This window comes from Eptesicus fuscus, chromosome 11 (genome assembly GCF_027574615.1).
Source record: "Eptesicus fuscus isolate TK198812 chromosome 11, DD_ASM_mEF_20220401, whole genome shotgun sequence".
Taxonomy (NCBI): domain Eukaryota; kingdom Metazoa; phylum Chordata; class Mammalia; order Chiroptera; family Vespertilionidae; genus Eptesicus; species Eptesicus fuscus.
The window spans coordinates 72,283,141-72,297,747 of NC_072483.1; the positions used below are offsets into that span (position 1 = coordinate 72,283,141).

Consider the following 14,607-nt stretch of genomic DNA (forward strand, 5'->3'; position numbering starts at 1 on the left):
TTTACCTAGCGTAATACCCTCTAGGTCCATCCAGGCTGTCACAAATGGTAAAATATCATTTAAAAAAAATTTTTTTTTAAAAATATATTTTATTGATTTTTTTACAGAGAGGAAGAGAGAGGGATAGAGAGTTAGAAACATCGATGAGAGAGAAACATCCATTAGCTGCCTCTTGCACACCCCCTACTGGGGATGTGCCCACAACCAAGGTACATGCCCTTGACCGGAATCGAACCTGGGACCCTTGAGTCCGCAGGCCGACGCTCTATCCACTGAGCCAAACCGGTTTCGGCTAAAATCTCATTTTTTATGGCAGAGTAATATTCCATTGTATATATGTACCACCACTTTTTTTTTTTTTTATCTGCTTGTCTATTTATGGGCACTTGGGTTGCTTCCTTATCTTGGCTATTGTAAATAATGCTGCAGTGAACATAGGGATGCATATAGTCTTTCAAATTAGTGTTTGGGTTTCTTCGGATATATAGCCAGAAGTGAAATCACTGGGTCATAAGGCAACTCCATAGTAGCTGCACCAATCTGCATTCCCACCATCAGTGCACGAGGGTTCCCTTTTTTCCACATTTCTCACCAGCATACTTGTTGTTTTTGTTGATTTATTGATGATAGAGCCATTCTGACATGTGTGAGATGATATCTCATTGTGGTTTTAATTTGCATTTCTCTGATGATTATGATGTTGAGCATCTTTTCATTTATCTATTGGCCATCTGTATATCCTCTTTGTAGATGTGTCTATTCAGATAGAGGTTCCTAATTCTAATGTAGTCCAATTTATCAATTTTTTTTCTTTATGATCTGTTAAGAAATCTTTACCTACCTAAGGTCATGGAGATCAGGCCTTGCTCACAAGTGTGTGTGTGTGTGTGTGTGTGTGAGATGTGGTGTATCACCCTATAGAATAAGATGTTGCAGGGTGGAGAGGACACTGTGTCATCCTATAGGGAGCAGGCAGAGTGGGGTCAGGGAACTCATGAGATCACAGCCTCAGTGGGCTGTGTTCCCAGCTGTCAAGCGTGTAATCTGGAGTGAAAGAGAATCCCTTTGGTGGTAGATGTTCTACAGAGAATACTGCTGGGTCCTCTAAATCACCTCTGTGCCCTGCAGCCCCAGCTGACTGTCCTCTGACTCCGCTAAAACAGAAGAGAGAAAAAGAAAAAAGGAAATGGCACTTACGTGCTGAGCTCGTGGCACAGGGCAGGGATCCGAGCTCTCAGAGACAGATGCCTGCCTTGGAGCCGTGTGTTTCTTTTTGTTACTAAATCTGATGCCTTTTTCTTTCTGCGTTCGACCACATTGCTTCATTTCCATTTGGGAAAAGGATGGTGAGATGGCTGGATTTGAGAGAGGTGCAAAACTATCATTCCGACTTACCCCCTCCCCCCCACCCCAGGCTGGTTGGAGCCCCCTCCCTGAGCCAGAGCCAACAGGAACTGCTTGTTCTTCTTGGAGAAGGAGGGGGGAGAGAAAAGAAGGAATGAGAGTTTGCTACTGCACTTTCTGAGGGCCTCTGAGGATCCGTCCCCCCCAGGAAACCACTTTTGTCCCCCCAGCCCCTTTGCTGCTGTCAGTCGCTCTCCAGACTAGAAAGCCCTGGTTTGTGCTGTGCCTGGGTGGGGCTTCGGGACAGTTAGGGCTCTGGCCCCCCGAAGGGGAGGGGGTGCTTAAGGAGTGAGCAAAGGGTCACAGCTTAGGCTGTACCATTTGCTTGTCACCTTGAGAAGTTCCACCTTGTCTAGCAAAACCTCCTTTCAGAGGCAGCCACCACAAAGGGCTCTTATGAGAGCAGCGGCCCCTGCCCCCACCTTCACTTCCACTCCCTTTGCCATTATTTTTCTTTTGGGGCAGAGCTGAGGGGCCTTCCTGCTATGGCTTTGAGGGGCTGTACTTGTTTTAAAAGCAATTTAGAATCTAGAGCCTCCCCATACCAGAGATTCATTTTCCTGATTTTCTGGTGCCATTGGAGGATATTCAAGGGGTTAAGTCAGCTTTCCTTCTCTGGAGGGCATTGTGTCTTTTCCCTCTTCAGCCTCTTGCGCTATTTGGAGATTTAAGGAAGAAGGTGAGAGCTAGCATCTAGTAGGACTCGACCTCAGAACAGGGACCAGCCTTCTTCTGGGGTGGGTGGGAGGGAGAAATGGGGGTCTCATTGGGTGATTCTAAAAGGCATCAGAGTGAATGGTTCAGTGTATGTGCTGGAACTCAGCTTCCTGGGTCTCCACCCTCCCATTCTGCCACTTTTTAGCTGTGGGCTTGGCCAAGTTACTTAACCTCTCTGAGCCTTTGTTTTCTCATATACAAAATGAGAATGATTTTAGTGTCTAACTGATAGGGTTACTGTGGAGATCAATTGGGATAATGCATTAAATGCTTAGCCTAGTGCCTAGTACCTCAAACGCATTCCAAAATGTCAATCTTACCAATACCATCCAAGCGTTTCATTTGGACCTCTCTATGTTGTTTTTCTCCCCACCTTTCCTCTCTTCTGACTGTATAGTTCAGGGCGCTAAGTAGGTCTCGAGTGGAACTACAAAAACATAAATAATATAAGCAAAACTGGTCTTTAATCTCAAATTGTTTTGAACTCTGCACCTATCTTATCTCCATTGTATGTCCAGCACCATGAGAGAGAGAGTGAAGCAGCAAAGGTAACCCATTTTGGTAGGCGGCCACAAAGCAAGTGAACTAATGATTTGACTAGATTCATACATGCATGCTTGAGTGTAGGTATATGTGCATTCACCCATCCTCCCACCTTGTTTTAAAAGTGTGGAGGGGTGACTAGACTATAATTAATTTGCAAGTTTCAAATACAAGATTAAGTTCAGGCCTGTTTTTCCTTAGCCGAGCCCAGCGTTGAGTGGGTGGTGCTCAGGAGTCAGAGGCGGATGGGAGAGCATGCAGAGGTCAGTGGCGGCAGGAGGAATGGTCAGGGTAGGCCTTGTGCGGCACAGACCCAAACAAAGCTAAACCAGACCAAACACAGGAGCAGTGTCAGCTGTCTCGTCGACTTCACATACGATCTTCAAGGGCAGCATGCCTTGTATACTTAGGGTACTGTGTTCTCTCCCAAATCACCAAGGTTTGTGCTCAATGAACTGAGAGAACAGAGGGGTATTCTGTGAGGAATAAAACAGAGGGACCCCTCGGTGTTGGATCTTGCCTGAAACTCAGAAACAGCTCATCCAAGTGAGATGCTGTGCAAATATTTGAAGTGAGAAGAAGGGAGAGGGAGACGTTTCTCTTTTAAAAATCTGAACATCACCACCATCTCTCTTTTTTTTTCATCCTATCAAAAACCATTTGGCTGTGCCCTGGCTGGTGTGGCTCAGTTGGTTGGAGCATTGTCCTGTGGCACTGAAAGCTTTTGGTTTCAATCCCCAGATCGATGTTTTCTCTCTCTCTAAAATCAGTAAAACATATCCTCGAGTGAGGATTAATAAAAAGAAAAAAAAAGAAAAAGAAAACATTTGGGTGTTAACTATTTGGATGACATACTAGTATCTGCAGGTCCTGTTTTTCTACTTTCAAAATAGTCTTTATTTAGTGTGTTACTTTAAAATGGAAATGCCAGCCCTGGCTGATTTTGCTCAGTGGTTTGAGTGTCTGCCCTTGGACCAAAGGGTTTCAGGTTTGATTCCTGGTCAAGGGCACATACCTCGGTTGCAGGTTACCTGGTAGATTCCCAGCCCAGCCCATGGTCGGGGCATGTGTAGGAGGCAACCAGTCAATGTGTCTCTCTCACATAGATGTTTCTCTCTCTCTCTCTCTCTCTCTCTCTCTCTCTCTCTCTCTCTCTCTCTCTCTCTCTCCTTTCCACTCTCTCTAAAGATCAATGGAAAAGTATCCTCATGTAAGGATTAACAACAAAAAACTGTAAACCAGATCATTTCACTCTTTTGTTTATGAACTCTAATGGCTTCCCATCTTATAGGGGAAAAAAGCTGATAGATTTCATTATCTCACAATCTCTATATATAAAAGCCTAAGCAACCAGCTGGTAGCTGTAATGTGCACTGACCACCAGGGGGCAGATGTTCAACGCAGGAGGGGAAACCACAGGCATGGAAACATGGAACAGACTGATGAATCTCAAAGGGAAGTGGGGAGGGGACAGGGCGGGAAGAGATTAACCAAAAACCTTATATGCATACTAGAGGCCCTATGCATGGAATCATGCACTGATGGGGTCCCTCGGCCTGGCCTGCAGGGATCAGGCCGACACTGGCTCTCCAACATTCCCTGAGGGGTCCCGGATTGTGAGAGGGCTCAGGCCAGGCTGAGGGACCCCACCGGTGCACAAATCCGTGCACTGGGCATCTGGTTTTAAATAAATACAGATACACATGGATACCTGCCATGCTCTGATATAGTGTGGCCATCTAATTTATTGTCCAAGTTGGGACACTTACAAGAGAAAAAGGGAGCTCTATTAACAAACAGTAAGCATAAACTGGAATGGACCCAGGCAAACTGGGAGCCTGGTCACTTGACCCAGATATGTGGATTATACTCTCACTTCCACTTAGGTCTTTTTAAAATGTCACCTGTACACCTGAAACTGGCACAAAATAAGGTTGAATGCAAACTATAGTTAAATAAATTTTTAAAAAATGTCACTTTCTCAGTGAGGCCTTCTTTGACCTCTATTTACATAAAGTTGCAACACAATCCTGCCCCTGTACCATTATGCTTGTGCAGATTTACTTTTCTCCATGGTGCTATCACCATCTTGATCTCCCCTCTCTAGAATGTACACTTCAAGAGGGGAGGTGTTTTTTTTTTTAAAATAAATCTTTATTGTTCAGATTTTTAGAGTTGTTCCTCTTTTTTTCCTCCCATAGCTCCCCTCTACCTAGTTCCCACTCCACCCCATGCCCTTACCTCCCTCCCCCACTGTCCTCATCCATAGGTGTATGATTTTTGTCCAGTCTCTTCCCACACCCCCCACATCCCTTTCCCCCCCCGAGGATTGTCAGTCCACTCCCTTTCTATGCCCCTGATTCTATGATATTCACCAATTTATTCTGTTCATCAGAGTTTTTATTCACTTGATTTTTAGATTCACTTGTTGATAGATATGTATTTTTTGTTCATAATTTTTATCTTTACCTTTTTCTTCTTCTTCCTCTTCTTAAAGAATACCTTTCAGCATTTCATATAATACTGGTTTGGCGGTGATGAACTCCCTTTAGCTTTTTCTTATCTGTGAAGCTCTTTATCTGACCTTCAATTCTGAATGATAGCTTTGCTGGGTAGAGTAATCTTGGTTGTAGGTTCTTGCTATTCATCACTTTGAATATTTCTTGCCACTCCCATCTGGCCTGCATAGTTTCTGTTGAGAAATCAGCTGACAATCGTGTAGGTGCTCCCTTGTAGGTAACTAACTGTTTTTCTCTTGCTGCTTTTAATATTCTCTCTTTGTCTTTTGCTCTTGGCATTTTAATTATGATGTGTCTTGGTGTGGTCCTCTTTGGATTCCTTTTGTTTGGGGTTCTCTGCACTTCCTGGACTTGTAGGTCTATTTCTTTCACCAGGTGGGGGAAGTTTTCGGTCATTATTTCTTCAAATAGGTTTTCAGTATCTTGCTCTCTCTCTTCTTCTGGCACCCCCATAATTCAGATGTTGGTACGCTTGAAGTTGTCCCAGAGGCTCCTTACAATATCTTCATATTTTTGGATTCTTTTTTCTTTTTGCTTTTCCAGTTGGGTGTTTTTTGCTTCTTTGTATTTCCAATCTTTGACTTGATTCTTGCGATCCTCTAGTCTGCTGTTGGATCTCTGTATATTATTTTTTATTTCAGTCAGTGTATGCTTAATTTCTAGTTGGTCCTTTTTCATATCCTCGAGGGTCTCACTAAATTTATTGGCGGTTTCTAGAAAAGTCTTGAAAAACCTTATAACCGTGGTTTTGAACTCTATATCCTCTATTTCTTTCATTTGTGACCTGTTTCTTTGTCTCTGCATTTTGGCTGCTTCCCTGTGTTGATAGAGTGGCTTTGTGTGCTAGGTGTCCTATAGGGCCCAGTGGCTCAGCCTCCCCAGTTACCTGAGGTTCATCCCTTTGTGGGCTGTGTGCACAGTCTTGTTGAAGTTAAGCCTTGATTGTTGTTGGTATCACTGGGAGGAATTGACCTTCAGGCCAGCTGGCTGTGAGGATCAGCTGTGTCTATGATGGGAGAACTTTTGTGCTGGAGACACCCTTATGGGGCAAGACTTGCTTCAGTGGGTCTTTGGTGCTCACTGAGTCTGCCCCCTGAGTGTGTCCCTTATGGATCTGAGGAGTTGTAATCTGGATTATCCCACTCTGACCACTGGGTACACTGGCTCTTGGATCTCCAACGAGGTGCTAATTTAGCCTCTGCCTGAGGCCACCCAGTAGGAGCTACGGAGAGATCTGCAGATTCCTCTTCTTTGTTTGGGTTTTGGAGGTGCCCAGATGGGGCCCAGCTGTAAATCAATGCAAGCTGCTGTGGGGCCTTGGGCCTTCTTTTGGATGTTCTGGGACTCTCTGTCTTAGCTGCAGTTTGTTAGGTAATTTTAGATTTCAAAGGACCAGGCCATTCATATGCAAAAGCCTCTGCGCACAGCTTGGGTGGGGCGGGGTCTCAGGGCAGAGCAAACAGCAATGGCTTCCCATCAGCCCTGCCCTAAGAGGCCCCCAGGTCTCAGTGTCCCTCAGTAATTGCTGCAAGCACCTCTGAGAGAAAGTCGCCCTCGAGTTCCACCCGATGCCAGACAGTCCAGTTTCTCCCCGTATGACTCTGGGTCCCCAGAGTCTCGCCTGGAACTGGAGTTCAGAGCAGTCAGGAGCTTATGTCTCCCTCCCGATTGAAAAAGCCAGCCGTGTCCTCAGTTGCCAGCCCTTTCTGCTCTCGAGCGCCTCTGTACCTCTGCACTTTACTTCCGCAGCTCCTCTGAGTCTCAGTGTGCTTTTCTCTTTCCTTCTAGTTGTAGAATTTCCACTCAGCCAGCCTTCCTGTGGTTCTGGATGATGTCCGTTTTGTCTTTTAGTTGTAGTTTTGAAGTGGTTGTGCGACACAGCAAGTTCAGGTGTTTATCTATGCTGCCATCTTGGTTTCTCCCAGGTTTTTTTTTTAAGTTTCTGTTGTTCAGTGTACTATATTCACATCATCTAAATCATCCTGAATACTGTAGGTGGTCAGTAAATATTTGGTGAATAAAGTATGAAAAGAGGTCACATAGATGTAGTGGAAAGACTAAAAAGGGGAACCTAGAGGAAGCTTCTGATTCCTCATCGTTGTATCAGTTTGGAGCCAAGGAAGCTGTGGCAGGCAGTTATATTGTAGAGAAACAAAAGGAAATTCCCACAGGCACATCCTTACTTCAGAATGCAAAGTCCTTTGCAATCTGGTGGATATGAATTAGCCTCTTGGTCTCATTTCCCCTGAGATACATCTGTATAGCCTGTGTTTTCACACCTTTGTGCCTCAGAAACTTCTAGCACGTTCACAGTCTAACCTAGCAAGGCTGACCTTGATGTCCCCACCTCTGAAGCTTTCTGAGGACTCTCAGTCAAGATTTGTCCCCTTCTTCTCTGGTTCCTATTACCCGTTGTTTATAATTCTGTTATAGCATAACACTTGAAAAAAATGTATCTCCCTTCAAGGCAGGGACTCTGACTCACTCCTGTTCTGAGGAGGGGAGGACTGATGCGTCCATTTCCCCGCCCTCAGTCCTGCAGGGCTTGGCACATGGTGGAGTCTCACCTTTGCCGAGTAGCATTGATTCTGGTTAATCAGATGAACACATTATACAGTAGAACATGTTACACAATATTCTTCCCCTCCCCATCCTGGGCAGTGACCCGCTTTGTGGCTGGTACACCTTGCTCCTGGCTCAGTCATACTTAGAGCAGGGGCATTGCTATTTGCTTTTCTTAGTCCTGACTCCAGCATTCTCCCTTTGATCTCTGCCACCCGCCCCGGCTCGCCCCTGCCATTGTCCTGGGCAAGGAGCTTAAGTTTCTCCTTCCCAGACTCAGGCCTCTACACCTCTCTCCCGTAGCACATTCTGCAGACGCTGCCCAAGGAATCAGTGATGACAGGGAATGGCTAGAGAAAGATTAAGGTTATGGCTTTTCAGTTCCTGCGGCTTCCAGGGAGAGCTAGCTGTCTTTTTTTATGTGTTCACTTTTTTTCTCGTCACCAGAGGAAGCTTGTTCCTGGGCTCGGTGGAATATATAAGCAGATGATCTGTGATGTGAGGGATTGAGGGTTGTGATCCTGGGAAAGGCTATATTTCCCTTTTTTAAAAATATGTTTTATTTTATTTTATTATTGATTTAAGAGGGGAAGAGAGAGGGAGAGAGAGATAGAAACATCAATGATAAGAGAGAATCATTGATTGGCTGCCTCCTGCATGCTCCCTACTGGGGATCTAGCCCACAACCCCGGGCATATGCCCTGACCAGGAATTAAATCATGACCTCTGGTTCACAGGTCAACAATTAACCACTGAGCCATGCCAGTGGGCTACATTTCCCTTTTAATGAAAATTCTGCTATTCAGAGAAGTGAGTAGAGTAGTCATTATATTTATGGGCCCTGAAGTCAGACTGTTTGGATTCTAACTCTGTCCCATCACTTAATAGCTGTGGCTTCCTTGGGGAAATGGGACATACTATTGCCGACCATGTTCATTTATGCACACATAGTTATTGCTCCCCTACTATGGGCCAGGTTGTTCTAGGTGCCAAGGAAATAGCAGTGAATAAGACAAAATGGTCTAGAACAGTGTCTAGCACAGAGCAAATATCAGCAAACGGACAAATATTCATTTCCTGGTCCTTTGGCAGCAACTGTAGCACCAGATCTCTCTGAGAAGGGGAAGGATAGAGGGAGGGCTAACATATAGGTTCTAGATTTGGACTCAGGTCCAGGACGGCGCTGGCATTAGTGGCCTCTCAGTCCTGGCACTTCATTCTGAGACTAAATACATGAGCTGGCTACAGACCACCCGGGAAAATGGATGAGTCTGTTTAGTTCCATAGAAAGGGCAGGAGGAGATGACCCTGGCTGCCGGATTCTACCTAGGCCATTTGTACAAACAGTACAGTGCCAGCCAAGCTGTGTATGGATGACGCAGAGAGGCCACATCTCTTGAGCAAAATGAAGGGAAATCCTAGAGACATGAGGTAGAAGGGAGGGCTCTCTGGCTGTGGAGTAGAGGACCTTCTGGGGGAGGAAGTGGCTTGGGGATTGGAGAGCTGAACCTGGAAGGAGAGTCAGGTGAGGTGGAGGTGTGTGGCTTGATAGTTGGCCTTCCCTGCTTCAGTTTTTTCCTCTGATAATGATGCAGAAGACAGCTGTTTTACTCCTACTGTGATGACTGGCTGGAGTAAAGTTTGCACTCATGGCTTCTGATTCATTGTCTGTGGCTTTCGGTGAAAGTCCAAGACTGGTATAATCTTTCTGGTGGGAATCGGGTTAGAGTAGAAATGTATGTTACATTTCCTGGGATCAGCAAGTTCTTCAGCTGCCACCATAAGACAACTGTATAGTCTTGACTATGGTTCACAGTTACTTCACTGCTTCTGCGAACTCTTCCATCTTTCTCCCACAGTGCATTTTCAGAAATGAATGCCCTTATAGCCCAGAGAAAGTGCCCTTGACAAGAGATATGGGCCAATCCAGGATTCTTGGGTTGGTTCCCATATGAGCTGCTGGCATGGCTTCCTTGGAGACCTGCTAACTTGGCTGGGAACCATAACAATTTGCATGCATAGGGATAGATGAAGTAGTTCTGGGCCATTTCCAAGTTGCTTAAGTGCAGCCAGGTTTGGGAACACCGGATACCATACTCTTTCATCTCGTTTTTATTGCACTTTCTTCAGTCTTCAGCATTATTTCACTTCAGTTCAGACTATATGAAAGTCAAACTAGGGAAAGCATTTTGCTGTGGATATAAATCCATAGTTCATTCTTTATTGAAGGAAACAAATATAATGTGATTTTAACAAGGTTTCTCAACTTTTTTTTCATTATCACCTCCCTAAGGAACCTTTTAAGACATTTTCCCCTAATCACACCCCTCAAGGAAATCTTAAATATCAAAAGGATACCAAAATTCTGTTTATGTTTATACGTATCTGTGCTTTATACTTTAAAGAGTAAGATTGTTTTCACCCCTCAAGAACCAATTTTCACCCCCTTGGGGGCAATATCTGTCATGTGAGTTCATGGGTTATGACAAAGCACAGTGGGATTACAGTAGGAATATAATATGTCGGTTTAGCCTCCAAAGCTTTATAAACTGTATTTCTCCCATCGCCTCTGATGGAACATCATGACTCCATAATTTTTTCTTGTCCCTCAGTCTGCCATTCCCCTAATGCTCTCACTTCCCTATCCTGGATCCCATCTCTCATCATTTTTCTCTCTAGTATGGAGGTTTAGGAGTGAACTTAATTAAAATAGTAATCTGTGCAGCTCAGGGATAATTTAGGGACAGCGATTTCCTAAAGCAGTCCTCTAAAGATCATCCCTTTAGAAGAAAGAGCCTAGAGACTTATGGGGTATTAATGGGAAAATGTAATAGATCTAAATATTGGGGGAAAGAAAGATATACATTTGGAAATTGCCTTTCAGAGAAGAAGATTACCCAAGAGTCCTATGTATTGGTCCCATCAGGCTTGGATATGGGTGCCCTCAGATATGGATCTGACTTGTTTATGTAAATTCTTTTGGGGTTGATGCCAGTGGAATATCAAGTCCCTTTTCTCTAGATACAGTGTAATCAATGACAGCATCTCCTCTCCGCTATAGAAACTACCAGAGGCATGCAGTGTTGGTGATGGGAGACCCTTTGTCACGAATCTACAAAATCTGTATATGGCAGTCACCAGACAAGAGGTCCAAGTGAGACAGAAGCATCAGGACGCTGGTGAGTAGCTCCAGAGGAACTTGGTCTCCTGGGGTTAAAGTTAGGGTCTAGGTTTGTACAGTCTAGGTCTGTGGTAGCTACTGGTGACTAAGTTTAGATTAATAAAACTTAAATAAAATGAAAATGTTATTTCCTCACTTGCTCCAGCCACATTTCAAGTGCTCAGCAGCCGCTAGAGGCTACAAGTTGGACAGCGGAGATACAGACCATTTCTATCACTGCAGAAAGTTCTATTAAACTGATCTAGGTGCTTAGGAGAATTAGTAAGAGAACCAGGAGAAAGATGAATCTCCATGCCTGAGACTGATAGGAAATGTGTAGAACAGTTGGCTATTTTGAGTCAAGGAAGCTCTTTTTCTATCTGGTGAAAGTGGGCCTGGGGACTCTTCAGAGTAGAAACAGGGCTTTTGGAAAGTCAGCTGGAAGTTGCATGTGTGGCTACTTCTGTCTGTTTATATATTAACTAGAGGCCAGGTGCATGAAATTCATGCACGGGGAGGGGGTCCCTCAGCCTGGCCTGCACCCTCTCGCAATTCAGAACCCCTTGGGGAATGTCTGACTGCCAGTTTAGGCCCAATCCTGTGGGGATCCCTGCAAAATCGGGCCTAAACCGGCAGTTGGACATCCCTCCCGCAAACTGGGACTGCTGGCTCCTAACTGCTCGCCTGCCTGCATGCCTGATCTCCCCTAACCACTTGCCTGCCTGCCTGATCACCCCTGCCTGCCTGCCTGATCGCCCCTAACTGCTTGCCTGCCTGCCTGCCTGATCACCTCTGCCTGCCTGCCTGATCGCCCCTAACTGCCTCTGCCTGATCACCCCTAACTGCCTCTGCCTTGGCTCCTGCTGCTGTGGCTTCGTCTGGAAGGACAGGATGTCCGGAATGATGTCCAGGAGGTTGATTGGATGTCTGGTCTAATTAGCATATTACCCTTTTATTATTATAGATACCAACCCTGGCCTTTGTCAAAATGCCTGGTAAATTCTGATATCTTCCTTTATCTTTCTGAGTTTAGGAGCTCCTCAGACCTCAAGTAGTGCCTCTGCACAAGGAACTGATAACCAACTTCTGAACCAGCCAGAAGAGCCAGTTTCCTCAGCACCATCTCTCCCAGTGCCTGACAGAGAGCCCACAGTGAGTCCTGAGCAGCTTCCTGGATGGCATTCTAAGCATTGGAGAAGTCCATAGCCTCTAAGTCTGTGGTCCCTAGAATTGCCACCTAGTTGATGCTGCTTTAATAATATTGGGGGATATTTGTCACCAGGCTTCCAAACTGTGGCTTTCTGGATGGACCTTGACTTCTTTACTATCTTAGCCACTTCCAGTGATGGTCTGTGCGGTTATTCCCTGGAGGAGAAGGGATATATGCACCTCCTGCATATGATCTTTTAAAAATATATATATTTTTTTTTTATTGATTTCAGAGAGGAAACATCAATGATGAGAGAGAATCATTGATCGGCTGCCTCCTGCATGCCCCATACTGGGGATTGAGCCCATAACCCAGGCGTGCGCCCTGACTGGGAATCGAACCGTGACCTCCTGGTTCATAGGTCGACCCTCAACCACTGAGCCTGGCCGGCTGGGCATCCTGCCTAGGGTCTTTTATCACATAGACTTCAAAACACTGTGTCAACCACCAAGAAGGCCTCATCCTAACCAGAGCCGTAGGAGGAGGAAAGGTCCTTTCCTAACTGTTCAAAACCCCTATTAATTTAGGTTGCTTTTTTCTCTAGGGTACTTCAGGCCCTGTGAAGAGACCTCAGCTGTCCAAGGTCAAGCGGAAGAAGCTAAGGGGTCTCTTCAGTTAAGCCACTGTCTCAACTGCTGAGGATGGACCCGGAGAACAGTTACTGGTGCCACCTCGAAAGGAGCTTCTGGGGCAACAGGATCTCTGACACAGTTATGTCCTCAGAGGCTGGATCACTGAAATTCATATTCACAGGCCACCTGAATGAGTGCTATTAACTGAGGGAATCTTGGCTCCACCCACTGGGCATTGGCCTGTCCCAGTGGAAGCCAGTCTCTGGGAATCCCATACCTTCCTCTCTTTTGGTGGAGGCTCTCTAGACCCATGACCCTACCATGGACTTTAGGTGTATAGAACAAGTCAGCAAAAAAAGGCACAACATGCTTAGGAAGCCTTGCCTACCTTTCTCAAGAGTCCCTAGCCAATTCCAGGTGCTCCTCAGAGACCCTCTTCTCTCTTTAGCATGGAACAAAAAGCACTCACACTCCCCTGCTTTTGAGAGGACTTATTCTTCGGAACACATTACCCACTTCACGTTATTGGATTCCACTCCATTGTTGTCTCTTGATAAAGTCTAGGGCCTCAGCCCAATCATTTGGTTCCTCATGTGCTTCTCTACTATGGCTTGTGCTAAGCCTGCATGTGGGAACTTTGATCTTGAGAACTGTCTCCCTGGTGGGCACAAGACAGAGCAGATGGCTTATGCTCTCCTTTGCCTAATTGATGTGGTGGTGGTTTTTTGTCTGTTTCCAAGGCATAGACAACAGGTTAAACTACAGTAGGGCCAAGGTAGTTTCCCACTGGAATGGGAGAAAAAAAAATTTTACCTTCCCATCCTTTGCTCCACTTCAAATAACAAAGTAACTAGAAGAACTAGGAAAGATAGGATGACAGGGAACAGGAAATAGCCACAGGAGTTCTCTGGGACAACATAATTGACTTATAGAATGAATAGTGCTTAGTAAGAAAAAACATAAAGGCCGTATGAGATAGGCAGAATCTTAGATAGAAAGTCAACTCTGGACAGATCTGGACAATGTAGCAGACCAGATTGGCAAAATCCCTTGTTCCTCTCTGCTAGGTTTTCCTATATAGGTAAACCATCTGAAACTCTACCTTGGAGAGACAGGAAGGAAAGTAGAACTCAGATGTTAACTGGGATCTGTAGGGTAGAGGAAGGGGTCAGGGGCAGAATCCACAGAGGCCTTTTCTGATTTATTTACATATGGTGGTCAAATGCCTCCTCGCCCTCATATTCTCTCTGGGATTGGTGTTTCTGTCCTTATGTCAAGTTCTGGGAGAGTGGGCAATCCAAGCAATAATAAAATAATGATTATAAAGAAAACAACAATAACATTTATTGAGCAGTTAATGTATACCAGGTTAATAAGTGCCTGACATTGATTCCTCACAGCATCAGATGGGGAAGATACTGCTAACCCACTAGGAGATGGAGTCTTGAAGAGATTAAGTGGCTTATCAAAGGTCACACAACTAATAAGTAAGAATTTGAACCCAGACAGCTGAGTTCCTCATTCTATACATTACTGAAAACATTTTCCAGGGAGGATGTCAGATTCTTCTTTCCTATCTTCCACGGTGACATCCTTCAATGGCCCTGCCTACTTTCAATAGGATGTTCTAGTCCTCATTGCTCTTCAAGGCAGGAAACTTTATTTTATTTTATTTTATTTATTTATTTTTTTCTAAATATATTTTATTGATTTTCCACAGAGAGGAAGGGAGAGGGACAGAGAGCTAGAAACATCGATGAGAGAGAAACATCGACCTACTGGGGATGTGCCCGCAACCAATGTACATGCCCTTGACTGGAATCGAACCTGGGACCCTTCAGTCCACAGACAGATGCTCTATCCACTGAGCCAAACCGGTTTCAGCCCTCCCTCAACTCTTGTATCAGTCATATGAATTTA

General features: G+C 45.1%; 1 protein-coding gene across 4 annotated transcripts in view; it reads left to right on the plus strand.

Annotated features, from left to right (window-relative positions):
- NHEJ1 (non-homologous end joining factor 1) overlaps positions 1 to 14,310 on the plus strand; it is an 81,067-nt gene extending 66,757 nt beyond the window's left edge. For all 4 annotated transcript variants that reach the window (XM_028150958.2, XM_054723416.1, XM_008145151.3 and 1 more), the window contains exons 6-8: positions 10,807 to 10,924; positions 11,939 to 12,057; positions 12,660 to 14,310. In XM_028150958.2, coding sequence (XP_028006759.2) covers positions 10,807 to 10,924; positions 11,939 to 12,057; positions 12,660 to 12,734 — 312 coding nt within the window. In that variant the 3' untranslated portion in view covers positions 12,735 to 14,310. The remainder of the gene's footprint in view (positions 1 to 10,806; positions 10,925 to 11,938; positions 12,058 to 12,659) is intronic.
- Positions 14,311 to 14,607: the final 297 nt, after the last annotated feature.